At 29.6% G+C, this 27,874-nt stretch overlaps 4 protein-coding genes across 33 annotated transcripts in view; 3 read left to right on the plus strand and 1 right to left on the minus strand.

The window, feature by feature from the left end:
* Positions 1-4,558, plus strand: part of shi (dynamin-1 shibire) — a 29,200-nt gene extending 24,642 nt beyond the window's left edge. For 13 of the 26 annotated variants that reach the window (XM_088198412.1, XM_088198421.1, XM_088198416.1 and 10 more), the window contains 2 exons: positions 575-733; positions 3,126-4,558. In XM_088198412.1, the coding sequence (XP_088054538.1) occupies positions 575-733; positions 3,126-3,186 (220 nt within the window). In that variant the 3' untranslated portion in view covers positions 3,187-4,558. Of the gene's footprint in view, positions 1-98; positions 243-574; positions 738-3,125 lie in introns of those variants that run through there. The other 13 variants (XM_088198430.1, XM_088198426.1, XM_088198433.1 and 10 more) reach the window with 3 other exon arrangements.
* Positions 4,559-4,610: 52 nt separating this feature from the next.
* Positions 4,611-10,834, plus strand: LOC148229179 (protein 5NUC-like). Its single transcript, XM_088198479.1, has 4 exons — positions 4,611-4,662; positions 4,727-4,954; positions 5,025-5,178; positions 9,362-10,834. The coding sequence occupies exons 2-4, from the start codon at positions 4,785-4,787 to the stop codon at positions 10,754-10,756; spliced, it is 1,719 nt and encodes a 572-aa protein (XP_088054605.1). The 5' UTR covers positions 4,611-4,662; positions 4,727-4,784; the 3' UTR covers positions 10,757-10,834.
* A 3,885-nt stretch (positions 10,835-14,719) lies between these two features.
* Atf6 (bZIP_ATF6 domain-containing protein ATf6) lies at positions 14,720-20,180 on the minus strand. 2 transcript variants are annotated; one of them, XM_088198455.1, is made up of 14 exons: positions 20,080-20,180; positions 19,653-19,809; positions 19,504-19,592; positions 19,320-19,432; positions 19,191-19,251; positions 18,721-19,127; positions 18,471-18,662; positions 18,264-18,397; positions 17,192-17,533; positions 17,019-17,131; positions 16,769-16,957; positions 16,056-16,364; positions 15,892-15,995; positions 14,720-15,824 (listed from the first exon to the last, which is right to left on the minus strand). In XM_088198455.1, exons 1-14 carry the CDS (start codon positions 20,120-20,122, stop codon positions 15,414-15,416), a joined length of 2,664 nt encoding a protein of 887 aa, XP_088054581.1. In that variant the 5' UTR covers positions 20,123-20,180; the 3' UTR covers positions 14,720-15,413. The 2 variants fall into 2 exon arrangements, with proteins under 2 accessions (XP_088054581.1, XP_088054580.1); XM_088198454.1 differs by having other exon boundaries at positions 19,191-19,260.
* Positions 20,181-21,343: 1,163 nt separating this feature from the next.
* On the plus strand, positions 21,344-23,012 carry LOC148229181 (uncharacterized). 4 transcript variants are annotated; one of them, XM_088198540.1, is made up of 5 exons: positions 21,344-21,417; positions 21,481-21,548; positions 21,610-21,676; positions 21,736-21,803; positions 21,871-23,012. In XM_088198540.1, exons 1-5 carry the CDS (start codon positions 21,390-21,392, stop codon positions 22,861-22,863), a joined length of 1,224 nt encoding a protein of 407 aa, XP_088054666.1. In that variant the 5' UTR covers positions 21,344-21,389; the 3' UTR covers positions 22,864-23,012. The 4 variants fall into 4 exon arrangements, 3 of the variants coding, with proteins under 3 accessions (XP_088054666.1, XP_088054667.1, XP_088054668.1); XR_015811477.1 differs by having other exon boundaries at positions 21,610-21,803; positions 21,871-21,949; XM_088198541.1 differs by having other exon boundaries at positions 21,736-21,942.
* The last annotated feature ends 4,862 nt before the right edge of the window (positions 23,013-27,874 follow it).

A 27,874-nucleotide genomic window follows, 5' to 3' on the forward strand; every position in this document is an offset into this window, starting at 1 on the left:
TGGCACAAATATTATTGTTTTATGTTTTATAAAATAGTATATAGTGTAAAATAGACGCTCTTACTCGAATGTATACTATTTGTCCTGTCTTTTTACAGACGGCGTTAAGGAGTACTCCTGACCTGACTAAATCTGTTTATATATATACATTATATATAATATGTATACAAAGTTAATTTGTATTTTGTGTGAGTTATGTATGTTTACTAACAAATTGTGTATTTTCACATTCGATACGAATTTTGTTATTTACTAAATGTACGGATAATGAACGCTTCTCTATTTTGGCGCGGTAAAGGCTTTTGGTTTTGTATCCGTTGAATTATATCATATTAATATAATTGTGACTTAATATTTTCGCGGGACGTGCATATAATTAATAATAACACGCGGGCTTCTTTAGTTTTGTACATGTATATTTGTCACTGTGTCGGATGAGATTATACCCTCAGCTACGAGTGGTCTTGAAATGTGATCCATACGCTAAAATTTTGATGAAATCATTGTTGCATTGTAATCATTGACTGTCATACGTAATGCTTTGAAAATAATGCGAATGTCGCTGGGCACGTAGGAGACCTGGCAGCGGTGGCGGTGGCGCGGCCGCAGGTGCTGCCGCCGCGGCGTACGGACAGATGCCGCCGCAAATGCGCCAGCAGATCAATCAGGCCGTCGGGCAAGCCGTGACGAACGTGGCTATAAGCGAACTGAGCAGCGCGTTTGGCCGTTTCAAGTAAACCGTTTTTGGCGTTACATACATACATTTATATAACTAACAAAACGCTTTGAAATACGTGCGCGTGTGTGTTAACAATCTAATCAACAGCTAACGTAGAATATTGTTCTTATGTTTAACTCTTAATATGCTTAGTGTACGGATCACATTTTAACAACTCATGTGTATTATATTATTACGATTGTGTTTTGACGATTATCATTATTGTACAGCGTTTGGGACCTAATGTATACACAACTGACGTCTATTCCGTATCTGAGCACAATACCATATCATTTTTCTGTAATGAAACGGCATGAGTTTTTTCATGCCGTCGAAGAGTGTGCGCATCAATTTTAAAGTTAGACTCGAGTAGACCGATCGATCAAAGTTCATATGTACCTTCAAAGTGTATTGATTATATATTATTATTATTCATTAGTTAAGAGATACTGTTCTTCATCTACATCCTATAGTTTTTGATCGTCTTGTTCATACACACAATGACTATTTAAAAAATTAAATTCTCCCACATTAATTTTGTATTGTTTCGCTGTTTAATTTGCTATCGAAAATATCATTTTTAACGTTTTATTAAGACTTAGTATTTATTCATCAGTTGTTGTTAAGGCGAAATGTTTAAGGATTTATGTATCTACCTTCTTAATGGTGGATTTTGATCGGTCGTCACTCCTGTATCTGGCTGTATCTCTATCTCTATATTATAAATAAATTAATATAAATTGTAGCATTTCAAAAGAGAGGAATGGCGTAAGCAAATATATATTTTTCATTCAGAGTAGCTAAACTATTTTTTTGCTCGTTACGCATGTATTAAAAAAATATATATATAGATATACAAATTACAGTGTTGAATATTTTTGTGTGTGTATATATGATTGATAACGTACTAAAATGTTCGCATTCAGAACTAATGTCTCTATTAATATACGTGTATATTTTATACATATATAAGTTTGCGAACGTATCCGTATATATAAAATAAGTACGAACGAACGAGGAAAATATTTTAACGATGTTATAATAATGATTTAAGGTTGTTGATTCATTGCTAATTGTTTAGAATATATATATAGTCAAAATTTATGTGTTGAATTCTTACTATATTTATATATAAATTCAATCTATTCTCGTGATTTTATCGTGGCTTGCAATGTTTCAAACCGCTATATTATATATATATATATATATATACATAAATATAACTATTGTAATGATATAAATAGAAGTCGAGGTGTTATCGAAGAATCAGTATATAGATTAACCGTTTGATGCATAGATTCCGTGTTTGCACTCGAGTAGCTTATGACGCTTAGTTTTTTTTGAATAGTGATTTTACGTTCCTTTTAATTTTGTGATTACAGCGAATTAATTAATATTAATATATTTTTGTACGTAAGGTTGTTAATTGATTTTCGGTTATTCACGTGCATTGTTGAAAGCTTTTGAAAAATTCACTAAATGTATAAATTTTAGTGTTCTGTATATGTTATATATATTTATGTATATTAAAAAAATGACATATACAAAGATCAACTCTACTATATATATATATATATATATGTATATAGAAAACTAGACGAAATTTTCTCTGAATAATAAATACAAGTCAATTATTGTATATTCGTGTTAACATTCCATAATGATACAATAATGATTATTTTGATTTGTGTTGATTTTTAATCATTATTATAACAAAGTTCGAAGCGTCTTAAGTCTCCGTTGATCTTGTGGAGACGTTAGTTTAATTACGCCTTTGATTAGAAAGTTTATCTTATACATAATGTATCTATCGACTTAACGTTTGTTGTATATTGTTTAATGAATATATGAAAAATTTTGCTTGTGAAATAACTACATAAATAGTTATTACATTGGTAGAATGATCTGTGTCTATATATATCCATATAAGTTGTATAACTCAATCTTCATCCTCATCGTTGATGTCTTATAAAATGTAACTTATCCATCGCACGACGCATCCATGCAATTATATTGTTGTTGTTAACAATATATATATATATATATTAAAATAAACATTATATATTACATGCGTATTACTAACATTGATATGTTTAGCATGTAGAGACTGTATTGCAAATATTATTGAGGAATTCACATTATGAATTATATGAATTGAAAATACATGTTGAACCAAGAAAAGACGCTTTTATTTTAAAAAAATGCACTAACCCTCATTCTAGCGTTACCATGAAAAAATGTAAGTATAGTTCGTTACAGTAGTGTACATTATCATCTCGCCGCCTCTTTTGATTGTTAAAAAAATATTTTTTTTCTTTATTCATAACTCCCGACGTTTGATTTTATATGTAGAATCATATCGGTTAAGCTATCGATAAAATGCTGATTGTTTTTGTGTTTTTTTCAGTCGCCCGGTACCGAACATACCTCCGAGGATGCCCGAGAGGCCGCAGAACGGACGTCAGTGATAGACAGTGTCTTAGTGCGACCGCGTAAAATTATACGCACCACGTGAAACTAACCTCATTTGTGTGCGTGTTTATGTATATAAATGTAGCATAACAAAAGCGGACGAGATTTTTTTTAAATTTGAGATTGTTAAGTTTATTTATGTTTAGTGGCCGAACTGATTTTTTCGTATTGAGCTGTAAAGTATTACGTTAAGCTATTTCAGAAATGAAACGTCTCAACCAAAAATATTGTATAAACTAGTGCCTTTTTATCGTTATTATACGCTCAGAATGATGATTAAAATTACAGCATGACAACGTAGATGAAGTACTTATAATGAATTACAATGTGGTTAATATTTCATTCAGTTATAGGTGATCAAAAATTTTGTGAATCTATTTTTTTATATAAAAACTATCAGTATTTTTGACCTAAACTTATTAATAGAATTTGGATCAAAGATACTTTCATATCCAATATTTTAAAATAAAAGAAGAAATTTACTGTTGCCTAAACAATATGATTCTAGTTTTGATTTACAACGTCTAGAATGCATATTATATTTATGTAGAAAAGTGGAGCAATTGAGTATGATGTATCATTGTACAAAGAAAATAAATATGACTTATTTTTAAATGTCATATGTTTATCTTTCAATCCCATATGAATCGATAAATTGACTATTATTAGTTTGATGGTATTTTAATCTAGGTTTTTCAATTTTTATAAGGGTTATTGTGATATATCCCGCAAATATATTATTATTTATCATCATATTTTGCGATATTCATGAATAGATAATTTAAACAAATAATGTGATACACAACTTCTTGGTCACCTTATTAAGTTTGTATGAAAATAATTTTATTAATATTAAAAATTGATATTTACTTTTAAAATTGGATAAATCAGGATGAATATATTTAGGGAAAATTTGTGATATTAATTGCATTCTCTTTGGCAAATCTCTCATATTAATGCATGGCAAACTTTAAAGTAAAGCATCATTCCTCTATGTTTTTTATTAGTTAATGTTTATAGTTACTACATTTTTTAATGCAAACATGATATATTTATTATCGACATTTAGGTTATATGTGTGTAAATTACAACGGGTGTATAACATCGCGCTTTGAAAAACTGATTACGCAGTTACCATTCAAATATATACATAAATGCATATTTATATATTTTATACGCGTATGATATGAATTGTTAATTATGTATATTTTTAGGGAGAATATTTTTGGAATAAAAATAACTAAAGCAATATTATATGATGAACATATGCCATGTATCAATAACATAGTCTATCATAAAAATGTCCTGATTGGGTATTTCAATATAAATAACTGATGTACAATTTATATAATAAATTATTATAATTTCTATCACGTGTTTAATGTTACGTCCTATCAGTGTCCAAAATTATCTTATTTTTTTATTGACCACGAGTGTGTTTAATTCGCAGTCGAGAGTTACTTACGGTTGAGGTTAATAATCGCTCATAATATAATGAATAAAAATGTAAAAATTATTGATAAATTATATTTGTAGGTAGTATAAATTATACAAAATCAATCAAATAAGTGCAAGTGTTCTGTTCTCTCGAATAATGAATATATTCATTCTGATAATATGTATCTTGGTTAAATGTTGCCAATCGACATTCTTATTGCAAATTTTGCACAATAATGATATGCATGCAAGATTCGAGCAAACTTGTGATGAAAAATATGCAAATAATAGTAAATGTTTCGGCGGATTCGCTCGAATAGCCAATGTGTAAGTGCCATAATATTGATGTGAGGAACTCGGAAAAAGCTTGTAACTATAGAGTATTATTTAATTTTAGTGTAAGAGATGCTCGAAGAAAATCACTAATAGAAAACGGTCCGGCAGTTTTGTACTTAAACGCCGGCGATACTTTCACTGGCACCATATGGTTCGCAGTTCACAAATGGAAAATCGCTGCAGATTTTATCAACATCCTTAAACCAGACGCTGTAGTAAGTAAAACCATAAATATATTTATTATCTCCACTTGTACACTTTCTAGAGTGATACACACGTATCACCCAGGGACGTCATTTCAGTTTTTTCCAGTGTGGTCGTTTTTTATTTTTAATACAGTAGACTCCCCCAATAACATGCTATTTGTGAGATAAGTCATTTGCAGCGCCAATTTGACTTTGGCGTCAAAAGCCTGAACTATTACCTCACAGGACTGTACTCGTATCTATCATACATATACACCCATAACGGCCCTCTTCAATTAAGGCACGTTTTCAATTTACGGCCTAAAATGTTTCGCTATAACGGCAAAAAAACTTTTTTTCGATATCGATTTTTAAAAAAAATTAAAAATAGATTTAATTTGCATAATTTTAAAATGAAAGGTGAAGCAGCTAGCGCCGATGAGGCCGCATCTAAGGAATATCCCAAAATTTTAAAGGGAATTATTGAAAGAGGTGGTCATAAACCTGAACAAGTGTTTAACGTAGACGAAACAGGGCTTTATTGGAAGCGAATGCCTGATTGCACGTACATTTCAAAAACCGAAAAATCTGCGCCTGGTTATAAGGTGTCTAAAAAACGATTCACTTTGCTACTTGGTGCAAATGCCGCTGGTGATTTTAAGCTAAAACCACTTTTAATATATTTGTCCGAAAATCCAAGACCTCTTAAAGGACTAAATAAAAATCAATTACCCGTCATATGGAGATCCAACAAGAAAGCTTGGATGACTAAAGCTACTTTAGAGGATTGGTGCAAAAATCACTTTTGCACAGAAGTGAAAAAATATTTGCGAGACAATAACTTAAGCAACAAGGCTTTGCTAATTTTGGATAATGCACCAGGGCATCCTACTAATTTATCCGAACTATCTGAAGATGTCATGATTGAGTATCTTTCGAAAAATACAACAGCTCTGATCCAACCAATGGATTAGGGTGCAATAGCCACTTTTAAGACACATTACATACGCCAAACTTTCCGACAACTTATAAGGGAAACCGATGGTAAATCTTCAATTAAAACATTTTGGAAAAACTATAACATCAAGGATGCTGTTGACAGCATCAGTGAATCATGGAAGGAATTAAAATTAACAACAATGAACCATGTTTGAAAAAAAATATGGCCAGAATGTGTAAAAAGTACTGATGCAGAAGTTAATTGCCTTCCTGAAATTAGCCAAAACATTTTGGATCTAGCACATGATCTCGACTTTGAAGGTTTGAACGAACGTGATGTGCTTGATCTACTTGAAGCTAATAGGGAACCTCTTTCATGTAAGGAACTCATTCAGTTGCAAGCAAAACCGGCATTTGATGAAGAGACAGAGCCGTTGTATCCAAACAGCTAACATCGAAAAAATTGTCAAAAGCTTTTTCCTATTTCGAACAAGGAATAAACATCTTCCTTGAAAACGATCCTGACGTCGAACGTAGCGCTAAAGTTTCTCGAGGAATTAACTCAGCCATTAGCTGTTATTAATCACTGAAGAAAGAAAGAGACAAAAAGGCAAGACAAACAACGTTGGACAATTTTTTTAAGCCAGGTCCATCCTTACCAGCGAAAAATGAGAACGACAGTGATCTGCAGGCTACCATTTCTTCATCGTCTTCAGATTAAAGCCATTTAAAAAAAAATTATGTATGTATTGATACACATATTTTATGTAACATGAAGTTGTTTAATTTTTGTTTATGGATTATTGTTGGTTTTTGGAGTCTGTTATTATTTTATGTACAAATGTATGTACTTGTTATGTATGTATTTTTGATTTAAATGAAATAAAAAGATAAAATGCATTTTAAATGATAAACCATGTTACATATTTAACAAATTTAGAACCGATCCATTTGAATTTGTATGAATTTGTATTAGAATAATTGATTCGTTATACGGCTTTTCGCTTTGCGGCCAAGTTTCGTGGAACGTATCTAGGCCGTAAAGCGAGGTATGGGTGTATTATTATATATTAAGATCTGCAAATTTTATTAGTATTGCCAGAGAGAGCTGCAAAGGAAAGTGCCAAATTTCCTATAATACAATATCTTAATAAATATACAATATACCGTCTATATGTTGACAAAAGTCACTAATTGCAAATACTCATTACTGAGATAAATAATTTTAAAAAAAGCCTTTGAAAAAGATTTTGTTAAATATTTATGTAAGTGATTTTTAAAAAGCAAGCTGCTTGTATTTAGTAGATAAAGACAACAATTATATTTTTCGGTATGTGGAAATTTTATAAAAACTGTAGCTAGTAACATTTATCAGTATAGATACGATTTATACACTACATGTAAATATCTTACATCAAAATTACTGACCTGTAACAATTTGGTTTTTATTTAATTTTGGCACTAAATTAACGTTTTATGCAGTGGTGGCTGGTGACAATAGAAACAGGTGGGGCCAGGGGGCAAAAAATATTTTTTTCAAAGTAAGCATAATATGAATTAAGACAGACACTGAACAAACAAAGATACAGACAAGACTAAGAGAATAAATTATGTATAAATCCAGAAATAAAGACAAAAATAATAATAATAAATAAATACTATGAGATTTTTATGAGAAATGCTACAATTTATAATTTAATTTAAGACATTTTATTATTTGACATAAAAAATCTTTTAGATCATTAAAACTCTGCTCGAGATAGATCCAAACTCATTCTGTATTCATTATAATTGCTTTTATTTATCCTGTTATTACAAATTTATTTTATTACTTGCCTATATACAATTTTTAGTCTCTTGTCTTCACCTATGCAGTAGCACATTGCTGTTTAACTTAGCTTTCAACTTAAAATGTTACTTTTAGGTTAAATTGATTTTATGATAAATGAAATATTTTATTGTGAAGACATACTTATACATTATGCCAAAAATTAGTTGGCACTCCGGTAACACTGACGTGATGGCGGCGAATGGCAACACATTCCTTAGCGGTTCTCAAATTAGTCGATCTGTGAAGCAGATAATTGATTTATTGTTGTAATTATTACAAAAAGTGTTTTTCCTTAATTCCTGCAATCACCAAAGCATATGCTAAAACATTATCGCTTTTAACTACCATTTTGTGACACACGAAACGGTTTTTGTACGGGTTTTTTGTCATAATCTACCAGGAGTATAGAATAGGTGAAGAGGTAGGGGAGCTAATAATTTATTTATTATTATATATATGTAATTGGTTTAAAAGCTACCAGGGCAAAATGCTCTATCTGCTATGGAATAATAGTATCTATTTACATACACATAAAGCCTATTATTGCATAAGCTCATTTCTCAACTGATTCGACCAATCAGAAAAAAGAATTTAATTATTTTAAATTTCCATGGATACGCTCGATGTTAGAAAATGGTTACTATGTACATAAGTAAACAAAATACACTGTATAACGTTATTGTTCTAATTTGAAGAGCTTATATTGATTAATCATAAAATATAATTGAAATAATTCACATAAAATAAAAAAAAGGTGGCCGATAACGCAATGACATATTTTCCATTGATTTACCGATTTAATATAATTATTCGAATTGCAAATTTTTTTCGAATGATATTAATGCAAGAGCTGACAATTTATTCTCATTTTGACTATTTTTATTCTTTTCATTGTAGAAAATGATCTTTCTACATACTTCCACTTTCACACTGGGATGGCTCCGACACGAATTTATTGCTTTTGACGTAAATGTTTGCCTTCTGAAAAGTGATAATTGTTTTATTTCAAAATGCGAGACAATAAGACGCTTCTTCATAACAACAAAAAATGTTTTTACGCATTCGAAAAACATCTGTGAATAAAATGTTTATCGGGGTGTCTACTATGACCGAAATTTGCAGAATATGTGACATAATTAAAAAAGTATTTTCGGGATAGATTCGTTACTATTTTTTTAAATTTTTTTTGAGGGATTACCCAAAAAACTTTGATTTGTATTTAGTGCGTAATTTAGCGGGGGGGTCGCAAAAATTGGCCAGTCAGTAGTCGTATTTTTTAATTTTTTTAAATTCATTAAGATTCATGGGGTACATATTTCATTAAATGGCATACATTTTCTGGCCAAATTCAAGAGGGGGAATGCCTCCCACAAATGACGTCCCTGGTATCACCATACTAAATATGTATTTGACTCAACCTCATACATGTATTATTTGTTTTAGTCTTTGGGAAATCACGAGTTTGACAACAAAGTTAATGGATTAGTTCCGTTCATCGCAAATTTAGAATGTCCTATTTTAGCAGCCAATTTAAATTTTAGCAAAGAACCAGATTTAGCGAAGGAGAAGAATCTAATGAAATCGCATATATTCACCTTGCGAGGCATTAAAATCGGTGTTATCGGTTATTTGACATCGGAGACTAAGACGTTAGCATCTCCGAATGGAATCGTATTTGAAGACGAAGTTGTTTCAATTCGATACGAAGTGAACAAACTTCAGAGAGAGGGAGTGAAAATTTTGATTGCATTAGGTCATTCTGGATATGAAATCGATAAAAGAATCGCTAGAGACGTAGAAGGAATCGATTTAATCGTGGGAGGACATTCTCATACATTCCTATGGAGTGGTGAAACACCTGATATTGACGAAAGTCGAGGTCCTTATCCGACGATCATTAAACAGCGATCGGGTAGAAAAGTTCTAGTAGTGCAAGCCTACGCCTTCACCAAATATATAGGAAGGATTAATATAAAATTCGATTCCAATGGAGAGATTCTGAGTTTTGACGGGGAACCAATCTTATTGAACAATAACATACCTCAAGATAGTGACGTGCTTGCTTTATTAGAAAAATACAGATACGACATAGTAGCATTGAAGGATCAGATAATCGGAACTACTAAATTACTACTTGACGGATCTGTATCCAATTGTAGAATTAAAGAATGCGAGTTGGGAAATTTTTTAGCAGACGCAATGGTTTTTACATATAAATATACTTATAACAAAACTGATGCTTCCGTGTCTATGCTGCACAGTGGCGGTGTTAGGAGTTCCATTATTGCATCAGATGGTAATATAAGTAAAAGCAACCTATTAGCAGCTTTGCCATATCAAGATCCAATCGTCGCTGTCAACATTAGTGGGAGATATATTAAAGAAGCTTTAGAGAACTCGGTTTATAAATACGATCTGATTGAACGACCGGGAGCGTTTTTGCAATTGTCCGGTCTGATAGTAAAGTATGATCTTAAAAAATCACCAGGGTCTAGAGTAGTATCGGTAAAGGCGCGCTGTGCTTCTTGCAACGTTCCGGAGTACTTTTCTGTTGAAGATAACAATTATTATAAAATTTTAATGCCAATATTTATGTTTAAAGGAGGTGAAAGATACAGTATGTTTAAAAACAAAGGCGTTAGCCACGAAGTGTTAAATTTTAGCGATGTAGAATCCGTGGTAACATACATACAATATGAAAACTCTGATTATATGAGAGTTTACGGCAGAATTACTATAATCGATAAATGGGACAGAAGTGGAGTAAAACATGTTAGTTCTAATCCATTTTCATTGATAATTTTGATGATTATTGCAGTGATTATGAATAGTTTATAATGATAATGAATTGTATTTTATATCAAAACCTCTGTATCATTATTTCTTTATAATTTTAAAGAATATTTTTTTTTAAAAGTATGGTTTTATTTTGACATGTAGGTTCCTGACATAAGTGATTGGAATAAGTCCATTGTTCATCGATTTTCCAGCTTTCGATCATCTGGTCAATGCGGTGATTCGGGGGAGAAACAGATTATTTGTTTTTTGTAAAACATAATTTATTTTGGATATTGTAACGCATTCCCTTGTATTTGACATTGGCTGTATCGTTTGTTCATATTATTTTTTTGAGTGATTTTAAATTGTTTGATTTTTTAAAGAAACAAAACATGTCATTGCAAGGCGTGACTGCAGAATTTTGAAATTTAAAGGTGAGAAATAAGGAAATTTATAATCTGAATGTTTATTAATTTCATTTTTGTAGCAAAAATAGTAAGAAAGGGGAGGCTTTAGTAACTTTTGCGTGCGGGCCAAATTGTTTTAGTTACGGTAATGTGGCTAATTGATGTCTTATTGCCAACCAGTCACTATACAGCAATTGTATATAAAATATGACGGTTTTTTCTAAAAAATTAACAAATAATTCGGTTAAATTTGTTTGCGAATCTTTTGTTTGAATAAAGGCTTTTCGATTTAAAAAATCATAGAGGTAATTCTTAATTGAATATACTAAAAAACAATTAGAATGTTTCAAATAATTATTATTGTGAAATTATATTAATTGATTGAGAGCTTATGACATTTTTTACACTGGCAACATTGACTGAACCTCAAATTTATCTCCGGTGCCGTAATGTCAGTGTTATAAATATTTCAATAATCTACAATTGAAAACGTTTTAACTGCAAGATGTTGAGTCATTTGCGAAGCTTAAGACAATGCTGTCGGTACGCCCCCATCTTGAGCAGAAATTCTCTGTTGCTGAGAAACGAAAGATTGATCAAATTCACTACCCAGAAAGTTTACTTATACAGAGGCGTAGGAAACAAGTTACCGAAAGAAGCTGAAGAGAAATGGTTGAAATACGACGAGATACCCCCGACCTATGAGCTCATATACAAAGGGAAATTAGACAAATACGTCAACTTTGTGTTGGGTCTGGCCATTTTACTTATCAGTGCGACCACAATCGTTATAGTTTACAGAATTTTTATATTGAAGGAGCCTTTGTACGAATTGGGTGAATATTACGGTCCCCAGCAGTTCGCATTGGCTACAAGCGACGTGGAGATCGGAGCACTGTTTTTTTTTTATGCTATTCTCTTGGGTTTCATCTTTACATTGACCAATAGGACTGTTTTGAGAATATACAACAGCGGCGAGAAGTACGTGGCCATCTTCACGAGCTATAATCCGATGAAAAAAAAACAAATGTACTTTACAGTGGAAGACGTCGAAGTGGTTAAAGGGAAGTATATACCGCAGCTTTTCCAAGGCTCCGGATTCGCATTCAAGAACCAGAAAGTATTCATAATGGAGGAGAACTTCAGATCGGCCAGAGATCAGATCAAGTTAACAGGAATATGGGGAGATTTCTAGTTATTGTATTGTGTTACGTAGTCATAATTTATTGGATTTAAAAAATAAAACAATATTAAAAATCAATCTTTTTATTAATGAATTTTATATTCCTTTTTTTTAGTCTAAAGACAACTTTTATAAAACAGTTTTAATACATCAATTTTCATTAAACGTAAAATAAATCTAAATAATTTTAAAAATCAGAGATCAAGACAATTTTAATGATTGAAAAATATAATAAATTTAGCACCTAAAAATATTAAACAATTGTTTAATATGAATTTTCGCATTGATATGCTTTATTTAAATCATTGTGTCAAAAATAACGTAAATATGATAAGTTAATTTACACTTCACCGACCGATTGTCAAAAAAACAATATAAGGATATTGTAATTAGCACTCACTAAAGTTAATGTATCACTATACAGTAGACCCCCAAATAACACGGTAAATTGGGTGCGTGTAGTTGGGGACTAGAAAATACTCATACAATTCTTTGCAATACGTACGTACGAATCAGGTGCGTGTGGTGAGATATCCTTCCTTTGGCTCACTCACATATAAACAGACATCCAAATAGCACGTCCCCAATTTACCGTGTTATTGGGGAGTGTACGGTATATATATATATTTTTTTCGATATTCTCGACAAAAGGGAAATATCTTTATTTTGATATACCATAGTGACCAGATTTTAAAAATATCAAAGGAAAAATAAAAAGACCATCTCGGAAATTTTTGTTGAGGAGGCAAATTACTATTGTTGCTAAAAAAAATGAAAAAGTCATTTCAAAATTTTTAAGGAGTCTGGTCACTTTCACAAGTTTCATAAAATAAACCGAGCATATCTGAGATTCAAACAAGTCTCAGATTTACATTTTTTGTATTTCATTAATTTTTGACCCTTTTCACTTTATCTTCAGAATTATTTAAACGATTATATTATTCATATTTTGAATGGACGCCATTTTTAAACAAAATGGTGGATAAGGTTGGGTGATGAATTTAGCCAAAATTTTTGTCTATTTTAAAAAGTTATGAATTAAAGAAAATATTGGTCCCCATTTAGAAATAATAAAAGTAAAACCGTGCAATCGCGGTAAAAATTCTCGATTATCAAGCGTTTATATTGACTTTTTATAACAATATTACAAGCGAGAATCGAATAAAGCACATCTAAACCGAATTTTGCCCAATAGGAGAGCGCAAAAAACAATTATCCCTTCTCAGAAGTCAAAAATCCACGTCAAAAGCAATAAAATCATGTCGGCGCCATCGCAGTGGGAACGCTCGTTACCGAGCGTTCCCACTGCGATGGCGCCGACACGATTTTATTGCTTTTGACGTGAATTTTTGCCTTCTGAGAAGTGATAATTGTTTTTACGCCCTCCTATTGACCAAAATTCGGTTTGAATATAATTTGATCAGCCCTCTTATAAGTTCATAGTAGTATCGGTAAGGATAGCTATCATATTTTTAAAACATAAGTGTAATATTTAAATGCAGACAAACTGTAGAGCAACATGTGAGATGCGATGTCTGTCTGTATTTATTCTTCCGCTTATTTTTCCCTGAGAGATGAGTTGGCTTAGTTTGTATTTTGGACTTGACCTAATTAAAGTTCTAAAACTATAATTAGTTTTGGGTTTGAACAGCAAGTGGACGTTTCGCAACTGTCAAATTGAGCTTCATTGACATTTTAGAGCAGCATATAAGCGCCTATCAGTTAAATTATATTTTCGATAGTAGAAGTATATATCTACTGGTGAAAATGTATTTGTACTTTTATTTTTTATTTATTTGTTTTAAAATTCTTAATAGTTTGAAAGTTATAGCAATTTTTCCAAGACATAAAGATGAAAAATAAATGTTAAAATATAAAAACTGTAAAGTGATGTTTAATTTTGTTGAAGTTTCTTAAACATTATCATATGTATATATTTAAATTTACGTTATAAAAATGGAATATATAATTTCAAACATAATACTTAATAAAAGGTAAGTACAACTTTTTAAATAATACAATGAAAAATAAAGATAGAGAACTACTTTTGAAATTTGTCTTAATTACTAGTAAATATATATTTAAGTTAATTATATAAAAATTATTGCACATATGTACATATGTCAACTCCGGTTTAATTAAATGTATTTAACTAAAGTTAAATAATGAATTGTATGCAGAAAAAAATTGAGAATTATAATTTCAAATCATGAATTAAAATTTTATTAAGCATACTATATCATAAATAACTTAAGAACCACTAATTGAATTTTTGAAAATATGTCGTACCTTAAAATATAATTATATGTACCTATTAAATTTTTTTTTATATATATTATATATAAATATCAGTTGGATTTATATTTTTTTGTTATAAAAACTTATATTGAAATTTAACTATTACAAAAAATATAATTTGTATGAGTTGAATAATTTTTCTTATGTTTGAAAAAATTGACATAAAATCCATCGGTCGGTAAAGTGTTATAATGAATTTTCGCATTAAAACATTTTTTTATATTAAACCAAATTGCCACAGTGAAAGAAATAAAGATGATACTTTTCGTTTTAAAACTAGGAACTGAAATATATTTATGGAAAATAAAGCAATCTTACTTCTTAATAATATTTCCACGCTATCGAAAGTGTTTTGTACTTTGATTAAATTAAATAATACATTATCTATAAAAGATCTCAACAATATATAACAGAAATAAAGTATATAGGAAAGTAGAAAGTTATAACACGCAATAGACTGTTTCGTATTTAATTTGCTTTGGCACTGGAATGTGATCTAACGACTGAAGAATCAAACGGTGAAGTTTACTCTTGGTGATGAGTTAAATTCTTATTGCCAGCAAATTGCACAGAATAAATACATATAAAATTTCACAAACACAAAACAATTTAGCCTAAGTATATGTATTATTAAAATTGCACAGTTTCGATTTGTTAATATTGCAAACTTAACTCAACGGGAATGAAGTATATATTACAAATTTGTTACTGTTTTACAATGTAATCGTATATTTAATACTGAAATATTATTATAGTAAGTGGTACAAAATACTACCATTCATAACACAGCCGATACACGACATTCAATCGTGTTGATTGTACGACTATATCAATTTCTACCGACCACTTTCAACGAATATATCTTTTTTAATCGTTCGTCAGTGTTTAACGAAGTATTATCCTTAACCGCGTCAGTTTTTCGAAAATTAGTTATATATTTACCGAGCATCATCTCGTCGGGTTGGTTTCGCAATTTATCAAAAATCGGGCCGTTCTCGAGTAGATTTTTTCTATTGTTCCGTTTATAATTATCGAGCAATCTCTTCATAGTTGTGTTTGTGAACCATTTTGATATATTCATCTCGTGCTCTAGCAACAGTTCGTTGCCGATCGGCTTACTATTATCGGTGTTGTTGAATCGTTTGATCTTGGGTACTTTCAGATTGATAGGCTTTTTCATAAGAGGTCCGTTCTTTCTATTCCGTTTCTTAGCTATTTCGTTGAACTGATAATCTTCGCCCTGAAATAATCAATCGGATTAAATACTATTGAAAAATATATTAAAATAAATAATATACAATAAAAACCATTAATTGTTGTGGAATAGAATCAGCTCGCAATCTTAATAAAGATGTGTCTAAAACAGCACAGTCGACTTGTAAAAGCGTAACATATTCATTCGACATTGATTCTGAAAATAAATTTGTTATCAGTCTTATTATTATTATTTCATTATTAATTAATAGATTACCATTATAAGACGGTGGCGGCAAAACCAGAGCCATCTTAGGCGGCAAAGTGTAATTTTGAATCTTGGGCGGAAGTAACAGCCGCTCTTTTCCAATGGCAACTAAATAGAAAGTGTCCGGTCTTCGTTGTAATGCAAATCCCATCACATTGGATATCTCATTTTCATCTTCGTTCGATTCGCTTATAACAAAATCGTTAATTGCTTTGCGTCTCTCTTCCGATCTTGAGTTCCTTCTACTGTTTCTAGCTTTCACTGTTCTCTTATCTTGATTCCGAGTTTCTACACCGTCGCTTATATTCATAGTTTTGCCTAAAATAATAATCATTAAATCTTTTGTTATGAAATTTGCTACTTCAGCGAGAATTATCAGATCTAAAAATTCATCATCACATACATTTTTAATGGGCTGTATTGTATTTGCTTTAGGGATAAATTTTTTTTTATATATATATATTCCGAAAGACTTGGCAGGTAAAGGGTTAAATTTGAATTCAATAATGTTGATCAATTTTTAAGTGAAATTATTGATAATATATGTATTTTATATCACTAAAATATTTTTGTCACAAAGATATGATATATATTTTTTTCAAATATTATTTTATATCTTATCTTTGTGGTAAAAATCAATAGTAAATAAGGAAAAATGTCAGTTATGCTATCTGTCTATTTATACCTTTTATATTAAAAATATAAATATTAAATCTAATCACCTATATTTATCGAGTTTTCGTCGACGAACAGTTGCTCTAAAGATTTATGCGAAATATCGAGCGATAGATTGGCATAATCGGCGCCGTTGATCCATCTATGCAGTTCATCAGCTAGTCTAGCGCTTTCTGTCGTATTCAATTGAGACGGTGTACACATATTAACGGTCGATTTATTTACAAACTCTTCGCCTAAAATGATTATTATTTTATTATAAAACAATACAAAATAACTAGATTGTACGGATCGTACTATAATTATTTATTCTAAAGTCGGAATCAGGCGCCCAAAGTAAGCTTCTGGTGTGTCGCGGCATCACTGATAGCTTCGAAACTCTTTGCGATTCGCCTCGAATCCAATTCGTTCTGAAACATCAACGCGATTATAGGATTGATCGGTGTTTTTGAATGGCAAATAAGACCTACCCGAAACCTCCGATGTTCAAAGAGACCGTGAACATCATAGCGAAGAGTATGGCGACGTTCTTCTTGGTGTTCAAAGAGGCGTTGAATAGATTCGAAGCTGATTTCAAGCAAGGCCACGCTACTTGATTGCCTTTGCGCGGTTTAATGGCTATGGTTCGATTCGGTTGTTGTACAGATACGTTTCCATTCGATCTGTTTTTGGACTCTATTAGAGATAAACGAGCTTTCAATGTTGCGTTTTCCCATCGCAACTCGGCCAATTCGGTTTCGGCTGTGGCTAATCTATGCTCTAAAGATGTCACGTATTCTTTTTTCTTCTTCCGCGATAGACAGGCGGACTCCCTATAATTAAATAATTTGTCAAACAAGATTGTAAGAGACTTTCACGTAGAATTGTGAAATGAAACTCGAAAGTCGCTGCGGTGCGGAATATGTAGGGGCGGGTTCCTCAACGTCAAATCAAAATACATATAAGAACGGCCATGTCAACTTTCAATTGGCCATAGCTATACCTATTTTTAATGACACCCGTCAAATTGACAGTTTTATGCCTGTAAATCTAGTGTTAAAAAATAAAAAACTTTTTATGATTTGAACAAACATCTCATTTTTTTCTAGATGATAAAATATGCTAGCGATCATTTGTAGGGTATAAATTGACACGGTGGAAAACTGCTATCGATCAATTGCAGGCGGTAAATTTTCCTAGATCCAAAAAAATCATAAGCGCTTGATAATCTCATTAAAGAAAAGTTAATCTGTAATCATCAAATGTTGCAGTTGATGTATAACCTTTTTCGATTAGCATTCTATAATATTTTTAATAACAACCGTCACGTTTATACACGCAAACCTAGTGTTAAGGAACATTATAATTACATAATCAAAAATAATAGTAGAAAAATAGGTATATTATCTAGGATAAGATATATTTTAAGTATAAGTACTATAGACCCCCCAATACACGGTAAATTGGGTGCTATTTGTGAGCGGGTCGGTGAATTTTCCCTTTGACAAATTTATCGGTCAGTGAACTATAATAAAAAAATATACGTAATATTGGATAAAATACCTATTTTTTATCATTCTCTGTTGCTTCTTTAAGGCTTTGATTACCAAATTAGATCCAGATTTAGTTCCGTTATCTGTATCTGAAGTAGTACTGACTGAGATCGGACACAAAGGTTCTCTCTTTATAAGTAACGACTAAAACATTAAAAAAACGAATTAAACATCTAATAACAACATTAAACATATCATAATATGTGTTTATATTAACTTGTAAATCATTATTTCCGTTCGTTAAAGCTGCATTTTTATCTTGAACTCTTTCTTCCGTATTTTTAACTATAAGATTATTAGTCTTAAAGCTCTGTTCTTTAGCTGGCAGTATGTTTATCGGTTTCACATAAGAGAGCTTCATAGCATCTTTTACTAAAGTTGAATTATGTGATTTGGGAACGATTGATACCTAAAATATATAAATAATAAGTGCCTCTTATATATTATGATTTAATTCAATATAATACCTTAGATATATTTGCAAATTCTTGGGCGTTCAATACTATGCTATTTTGTGTCGATAATTTTGCGTTTTTAGTATAAGGTTTTGGTTGAATTTTAATCTTTCGCACGACTCCTGACAATTTAGCATTAGTCGGTATATTTTGAGGCAAAATGCTGATGTTTCTCAAGCTGTTTATGGGTAGACGAAGGTTCGGCGCTGAATTACTATTTATTTTGAATACGTTTGCGTTGAAATTTGAAGGCGGAGATTCGGGTGGACTCAGAGTCAACGGCGGATTCAATAGTTGATTGTTCGGGTCTTGATTAAACGACAGTAAGATGTTTTTGTTTAAAGGAACGGATTGTACAAAATTACAGGCTTCTTTAATGTTATTTTCGCGCTCAAATTTAATCTTGGGAAGATTTTTACCTGTAAAAATAATTTGATAATGTTAAAACACGTACTGTTTATATTATTATAATAAGAACAAACCTTGATTTATAGTTATACGATTGTCTTCTACGACTTCAATATCTTCCTGTTTAATGATTTGCTGTAAATCCTATAAATATAATGTATTCAATATATTTTTATTAATTATAAATAATATTTAATTACAACCTCAGTTTGAAAACTATTGCCATTTTGCGCAGTAAATAAATCTTGCGGCAAAGTGAACGTATTGTTATTGCTTATTAGATTCTGAGATGTATTTATATTAGCATAAACTTCACCTACAATAATATTATAAAAATAATTATAATAAACATATATGTTGGTTACATAATTTAAAAGATACACTCACTCCAGTCGAATAATCCATTTCCAAGATCTGAATTAGTATCACTAGAGTTACTACTCGGCGAACTAGATAATATGTTGTTACTTTGATAACTAAAATAAATTACAAGATTAATTCCAAAATGAAAAATATGATAAATATTGAAATAGTACCCTTTTCCATCATCATCGCTGTTTTGGTTAGAATAATCTGATAAACGAGAGCCTAGAGTTGCTTGCGCTAAAATTTCTTCAGCTGAAGCATCTTCTTCCAAAATAGAATGAAAGCTCAAGTCGTTATTCAAACAATTAAAAATGTCTTCGGCGTCGTCTGAAAATAACAATGCATTGTTTAGTTCGCGCAAAGGTGAACGACCTTGCCAAAAATGACTGTGTGGCACATAACCTAACTCTTATGTTTTGATGCGTTAAAAAATGTTAATTCTAAATAAAATACGCACACGATTTGTGCAATTAGAGTGGCTGTACGATAGGGAAAACGATAAGGACGTGGCTATTATTCATGATCAAGATTATGCACGTTATGCACGTTAATAATTGAATTTTGGAGGGATTCATGATTGTGGGATTGAACACTGACCGCAGAGAAGCCCCCCGGGGGCGGACGCTCCGCCTAAGTCCATATATCGATGGAGCAAAACACCGGCGAGTGACGCCCCTACCGAAACGCACAACACAAACGTCACTTGTTTTTGTTATTGTAACAAGTGAAAAATTGGCCATGATTTTTTAAATAATAAAATTATGGAGATTTTTTTTACTTTTTTAAATTTTGCGAGTTTATTTATCTTTTTTGGCAATATTCCCAATGATTGTGTATATTTAACACTTAAAAAATGCATATGACCAAATGAATTTCTAAGAGTGGGTGGTGCTAATATACGTAGTACTTGAACCTTCCACAACTTTTGGAATCCTTCTAGCTTATAATATTTTTATAAGGATACACTCTCGAATAACATTTGAAAATATCTTAGAATCCAACAATTTATATGCTGGAGCAACACAGGTAATCGTTTTTTCTTTTAATATACATAATTGTCAAGTGCTACTTCAAAATCTATGGTCTTTATTTTATTTCGAAATGTTAGAAAATGAACGCATCTTCCTTACAAAAAAATACTTTTCGCCCTCGAAAAACATTTGTGAATATAATGTATATCGGCCGCATCTAATTTGACTGAAATTCGCAGAATTTAAGTTATAATAGACATCGCAAAATGCACCCACCTGTCCCCTCTTCAAATACCGTTTCTGCTATTTATAATAAATATTTGCTACTTATAAAATAATAAACGGATACAGCGGCTACTTCCAAAAGATCCTAAAACACTTTATATTTTATGCCAAATATATTTACCTTAATATAAATATAAAATACCTAAAACATTTACGCACATTATTTTTTGAACAAAAAACTTTATGCCCACTACTCCGTCGCCCTCCGTGGCTCCTTCATCGCCCACTAAATTTCCCTAGAGCCAGCATTGCCCACCGAGATTCGTCCATCGCTTACCTTAGGGCGATGTTGCTAACTTTGAGAACCTATTATATAGTGGAACGATAATAATGTTTGCCAAAATGTAAATTAGTGCATAAATAAAAAAAAGTATTCCTATAAAATAATACTTTTATTTATACAGTGGAATTCGACTTTATCATTCTTCACTAATTTATTTTATTTTTAATCCTAATTTTTTATACTTTAAAATAAAACTCTTGAATTGAATTTTGCAATAGCAACAAAATAAAATGTTTTTATTTTTACAAATTAATTGTACCAATATTATCATTTTTACATTTTCATAATACTTACAAAATCTCTTGTTTAGACCAAAATTAGTTTCTCGTACTTTTGACAGTAGTCTGTCAAAAAGTATAATCGTTGCAATGTTATTTCCAGTCTTTATTAAAACCGGTATCATTTTATTAGTCAATTTGATATTTTGAACTTCAAATAAAAGATGATTTATTTTTGTAGAACCAGACGTGGAAAATGAAGAAAATCACTTGCAAGAATTTAATAACGTTGAAGGATATGAAATTAAGGTAATTGAATGTGAATTAATTTTAAAGCATAAGTATTTTGAATGTTCTTTTTATTTTTCAGATCGAACGCGACTGCAGTGAAGAATATCAAATAAAAAAAGTTGAAATAGAAGATAGAATTGAAATAGGTTAGAAGTGTAATATGATGACTATGGTATTTGTACTTACATTTAATTATATGTCTTAGAAACACACGATGTAAAAGATATACTTGTGGCAAATAATGATATTTCATCTTATCGATTTTCGGGCGAAGTATTAATCGAATATATTATGATATTTATTGTTTAATTATTAATGATTTGATTGAATGTATTTTTAGGTACAAAAAATAGAAGGATATGAAGTGAGTATCGAATATCAACCTTTCGATCAGGAGTTTATTTGTGCCCATTGTCATATGTCGTTTTCCAAGAAAGAAGCTATTATACAACATCTCTATTTGCATTCAGACTTAGGAAATTATAAACGCGTAAAAGATGGTAGCGATTCTTCGCCTTTAGAATGCAGCAAATGTAATACAAAGTTTAAAGCTGTTTCGAGCCTCTTGCGACACGTGAATCGCGATTCTTGTAATTTTAAATGTAACATATGCGGTGAAGTATGCAAAACTAAAAGTCATCTTTTACAACATATGCATTTACATATTAATTCTCATAATTGTATCAAGTGTGAAAAAGTATTTAAATCTCATTCAAAACTTTCCCGGCACATGATTGTTCATACTCGTAAATTTAAATGTGACTTGTGCCAAAAAACTTTTAAGCTTAAATCTGATCTATCTCAACATTTAAAAACTCACTATAAATCCCAATGTAATAAATGTGGTATTGTTTTTAAGAGTCAAGAATCCGTTTCACGTCACATTGAAAAGGTTCATTGTTGCGACTATAAATGTAGTATATGCGAAAGAGAATTCAAAAATAAGGATGTACTTTCAATACATATGAACGTTCATAGGAATTCGTATATATTTAAATGCAATTTATGCGATAAAGCGTTCAAACTTAAATGTAACCTTTCACAACATATGAAAAGTCATATTGATTCTCACCAATGTAACAAATGTGGAAGAGTATTTAATTTTAAATCGAGACTTTTACGCCACATGACTGTCCATATTGATTCTCGTGATTTTAAATGCAGTATATGCCATAAAGCATTCAGGGTTGAATCTGATCTTTCACACCATATGAAAAAACATAATAATTCTATTAATTTTAAATGCGATCTATGTGGAAAAGCATTCAAAACTAAATATTCTGTTTTAAGACATATTAATAATCATAATAAAAGAGATTCTTTGAAGGATTAAATCAATATTATTCCCTAATTAATATATAAAAAAAATAAATGACCATTGAAAATATATCATTTATGTTTATATTAAACATATATTTAGTCACTACTGGATTTTTATGATTATAAAGTAAAATCTAGTTGGAACATTTAACATACTTTATTATTAGCTAAAATTTATTTATTTATTATTTCAAGACTTAACTCATTGCGTACGGTGTGCACAAATTTGTGCGTTTCAGAAACCTTCCGTTGCGTCGGTGTGCACAAATTTGTGCGTTTCGTCATTTTAACTTCATACGAAAAAAAAACACGTAAACTGCGTATTTACTGTAACGTATTTACTTAGGGATTTACCTACAGATGTTACTAATATCATATTAACTAAAAATAGTTTAAAAAAGTAGAAATTCTAAATTCCAGAGGCTCAAAACTCGGGTAAAATAAATTCGTTTCAAGATGTATGTTTACATATATATATACAATTTTTTTCTATGGAATTATCTCACATATTATTTATAAAATATAGTGAAATCACTTAATACCAAATTGCGAATCACATATCAATAATATATAAATATATTTAATTAATTTTTAACACTTAACGGTCGATTTACGCGGCGATATTCGCAAGACACCCAACCGTCCAATTTCGAACAAATGTAACGTTTCCGTTAGGCTTAGCGCACGCTGTTAAAAAAAAATTTTAACGAAAAACCCCACCTTATCGGTTTGATTCAGGTAAAGATGGTAATTTTTTTAGAGATATGTTTCTTGAAATTCTTATCTACAAAATTACAAAAAACCCAAAATATTCAAAGGTAACCGCATAAAAAAAAGAAATGTTGAGCTAGACCTAATATCTAAGTACATATTATCAACCCGAAGCATTATAACAAAATAATCAGTGATTCTCAACTTTTAATTGCGTTAATTTATTTTACAACTTTTTGCATTATTATATTATATTTTGTTAGGTTTACAATATATTTTTGTAATGCTTATTTATTTCGTACTCCTTCATTTATTGATACTATTTTCTAAGAAATAAATTACAGTAAATCAAATTCATATTTTTATAATATAAAATATAATGTTTTTTATTTATCATTATTTTCTGTTATATATATGTATGTAGAGGTATCGTGGGCATTTAAATGCAGATTCATCAATCCCAAATGTGATATTTTATAATATTTAGACTTGAAATGATCCCGATCTGTTCAAATTAAATAAACTGTTCTCAACATGTTTTCGATTACCAACATATTGAATACCGGGCATTATTCCTAAAAATGGAGCATGCGGCGGGGATTATTTGCAAAAATTAGGACTTTAATTTGTAAACTATCCAAGCACATTGGTGGTTCATGTCTTTATTGGATGCGAAGTATACAGTAAGTGCGCGTTTTTCATTATTTTAACACATTGCGTACCGTGTGGTAAAAATACAAAAAGTGGTAAATATATAATATTAAAGCAATAAAATGTTTAGAATCACTGATAATTTTTAATTATATTAAATGTACTATATAAAATTATAATACATAAATTATAACAGAAATATAAAATAATAATACATAAACAATAAAAGATTACATTTAGCCATAGGCAAACGTTACGTTTGTTCGAAATTGGAGAGTTGGGTGTCGTGCAAATATCGCTGCGTAACTTGACCGTCAAGTGTTAAAAATTTTGAATTGATTGTATAGGTCACAAAATTAGATATTTTCGGTTTTTATTATATACAACAGTATTTTATCATCATTTTATTATTATCTTTATTGTTTTTATTCAAAAATATATTTATTTGGTTATTCTAAACTAAAAATTTTATTTTATTGGTACGCGATCCACAGTTTGACGTTTACTGATTTTATCATTGCGAATACAAAAAAACGATCATCATAAATCTGTTTTTAAAATTTGACGTTAAAATGTTAACTAATTAAAGAGTTACGATGTTTTAAAGAAAATAAGTTTGTATCCTAATTTTCGCAAATAATCCCCGCCGCACGGCTCCATTTTTAGGAATAATGCCCAGTATTCAATGTGTTAATCAAACACTGACTAAAGAAAAAATGTCAAATTAAAAACATCTTACTGTTTCATTTTTTGTGTTCTAGTAAGATAGAGAAAGATCAATTGTTTTTTTATCACTGTCACGTAATTGTGCGTGGTCCTTGCCTGTCTAATATGGAAATATCATGAGCAAATTTTTTTATTAGTAAACTTATACTAAAATTATAAATTGCAGGCCACTCAACTTTTTTAATGGACGTGTTTGCAATATTCTGAATCATTTTGTGACACAATATATGAGTTTATTTTATTATTCATTTTTAGTTTTACTGATATTTTATGTTAAAGTACAGGTGGCCCTCGACTTTCGAACGTTCGACTTTCGCACAATTCGATATTTCGCACATTTAAAAAAAAACAATTTTAAAAAAAAAAAACGTTTTGATAGCGCTGAATCTTTTTACAAAATAAATCAATTTTACAAAATAAAAGTATAATTAAAGAATACGTTCAAAATTGTGGAAAATAAAGATATATGTATCTCCACAATCTTTAATGATATGTTTTCAAAAAAACATAGCAAAAAAAAAAAAGATGAAATGAAAAATCTTTGTCATCGTAGATCGATGACCAACATCAAAAAGATGTCCCTCTGAGTATTTCAATTATTCAAAGATTGGAAGGATAGATTAGAAAAATATTTTAACACGGTTTTTCAAGCAAGTAACGGTTGGTTTTACAATTTTAAAATGAGGTATTCTTTTCATAATATTAAATTTACTGGAGAATCGGCTGATGCGGATAAAGATGCTGCAAAAGAATTTATTTCCCAATTATCCAAAATTATTGAAGATGGAGAATATTCCTCTAGCCAAATATTTAATGTAGATGAGACAGGTTTATTTTGGAAAACTCTTTAACAATGAAAAATATGAATGAAGCCTTCACGCACCTTGAAAATTATTTAAATATTATGGAAGATTGTGATCCCAATGGAGAACGCATATCTCAAGTGCGTCAATAAAATAAAAACATAGCATGTTATAAAATACTATATGAAGAAAAGAAAAAGAATAGTGGAAAACAGTTAACTCTTGATAACTTTTCAAAGGAAACACCCGCAAACCCCACTTAAACGTGTCTTTAAAACGCCTCTTAAACATCTTATATTTACTTGATAAATAAATATTTTAAAATACATACAATTTAAATATTTTTTACTTCCCTCGACTTTCATACATTCAACATTCGCACACATTTTCAGGAACCAATTATGTGCGAAAGTTGAGGGCCGCCTGTAGTCAAGAATTTTCATTTATTTTTTTATTATTAAGGATCTCATGATGAGACTTGCAGTTTCTTAGACTATCACCAGGATAGTCTAAAACCAGTCAAATTGTTTATTTATATGTATATAAATATATCTATGTACATACATATGTATATATATGGGATACTAACGGTTTTTGATGAGTCGATAACTGCTGTGGTATTAATCAGATTTTCATAAAACTTTTCTTAAAAATCAGGTGTTATATTTTTGTTCAACAAATTTCAGTACACGTACACTAAAAAAATATGTTTATTTTCATTGCAGATATATCATATATATATTTATGTATTAATCTCAAATTAATTACCGTGAAAATATTTAGTTACTAATTAAGTTTTAAATATGCTTGTTATGTATTTTTATTATTATAATATTTTTTCCATATTATATGACCTCTGTCATTATCACATCGGTTGCGATAATTTTTATTTTCCTGACCTATCCTTCCATGCAATTGAATAAAATAATCTCTAAAATGTGTGTTGATTAATTAACCCTTTGGATGCCGGGCATTTTTGGAAAAATGTTCCAGAACTGCCGGGACTTTTTATTAAATAATTAAAAACTCAAAATGTGTATTTTAGTTTGTAAACATACGGTCGCACGTGCGACGCTGTCTGCAACGAACTTGACCTAATTAATGATGAATATGCGATTGTGTGTTATTTTAGTTCGTATTTACGCTGTAATAAGAGTCATTATCGCATGACGTATTAAAAATTACGAGATGTGAGCGGCGGCGCTCCGACAGGAATCGATAACAATGGTATATAATATGTTATTTATTTTTAAAATGTAAATAAAACTTTTCGTAAATTAATAAAATATGATATTTTTAAATAATGGTTCAAGTAAAAATACCCTACAGCTGGTTAAATTTATATATATATATATATATATATATATATATATATATATATTTATATATATATATATATATATATATATATATATATATATAAATATATATATATATATATATATATATATATATATATATATATATATATATATATAAATATATATATATATATATATATATTTATATATATATATATATACATCTATATATATAAATATATAAATATATATATATATATATATATATATAAATATATATATATATATATATATATATATATATATATATATACATATACATATACATCTATATATATATATACATATATATATATATATACACATAAATATATATATATACATAAACATATATATATATATATATATAAATATATATATATATATATATATATATATATATATATATATACATATTTAGTTATATATATATACATATATATATATTTATATATATATATATATATATATATATATATATATATATATATATATATATATATATATATATATACATAAATATATATTTATATATATATATATATATATATATATATATATATACGCATAAATATATATATATATACATAAATATATATATATATACATAAATATATATATATATACATACATACATATACATATATATATATATATATATATATATATATATATATATATATATATATACATATTTATATATATATATATATATTTATATATATATATATATATATATATATATATATATATATATATATATATATATATATATATATATATATATATATAT

Source organism: Plectrocnemia conspersa, unplaced genomic scaffold (genome assembly GCF_051122295.1).
Source record: "Plectrocnemia conspersa isolate PC_06_02 unplaced genomic scaffold, ASM5112229v1 ptg000011l, whole genome shotgun sequence".
In the NCBI taxonomy this organism is placed as follows: domain Eukaryota; kingdom Metazoa; phylum Arthropoda; class Insecta; order Trichoptera; family Polycentropodidae; genus Plectrocnemia; species Plectrocnemia conspersa.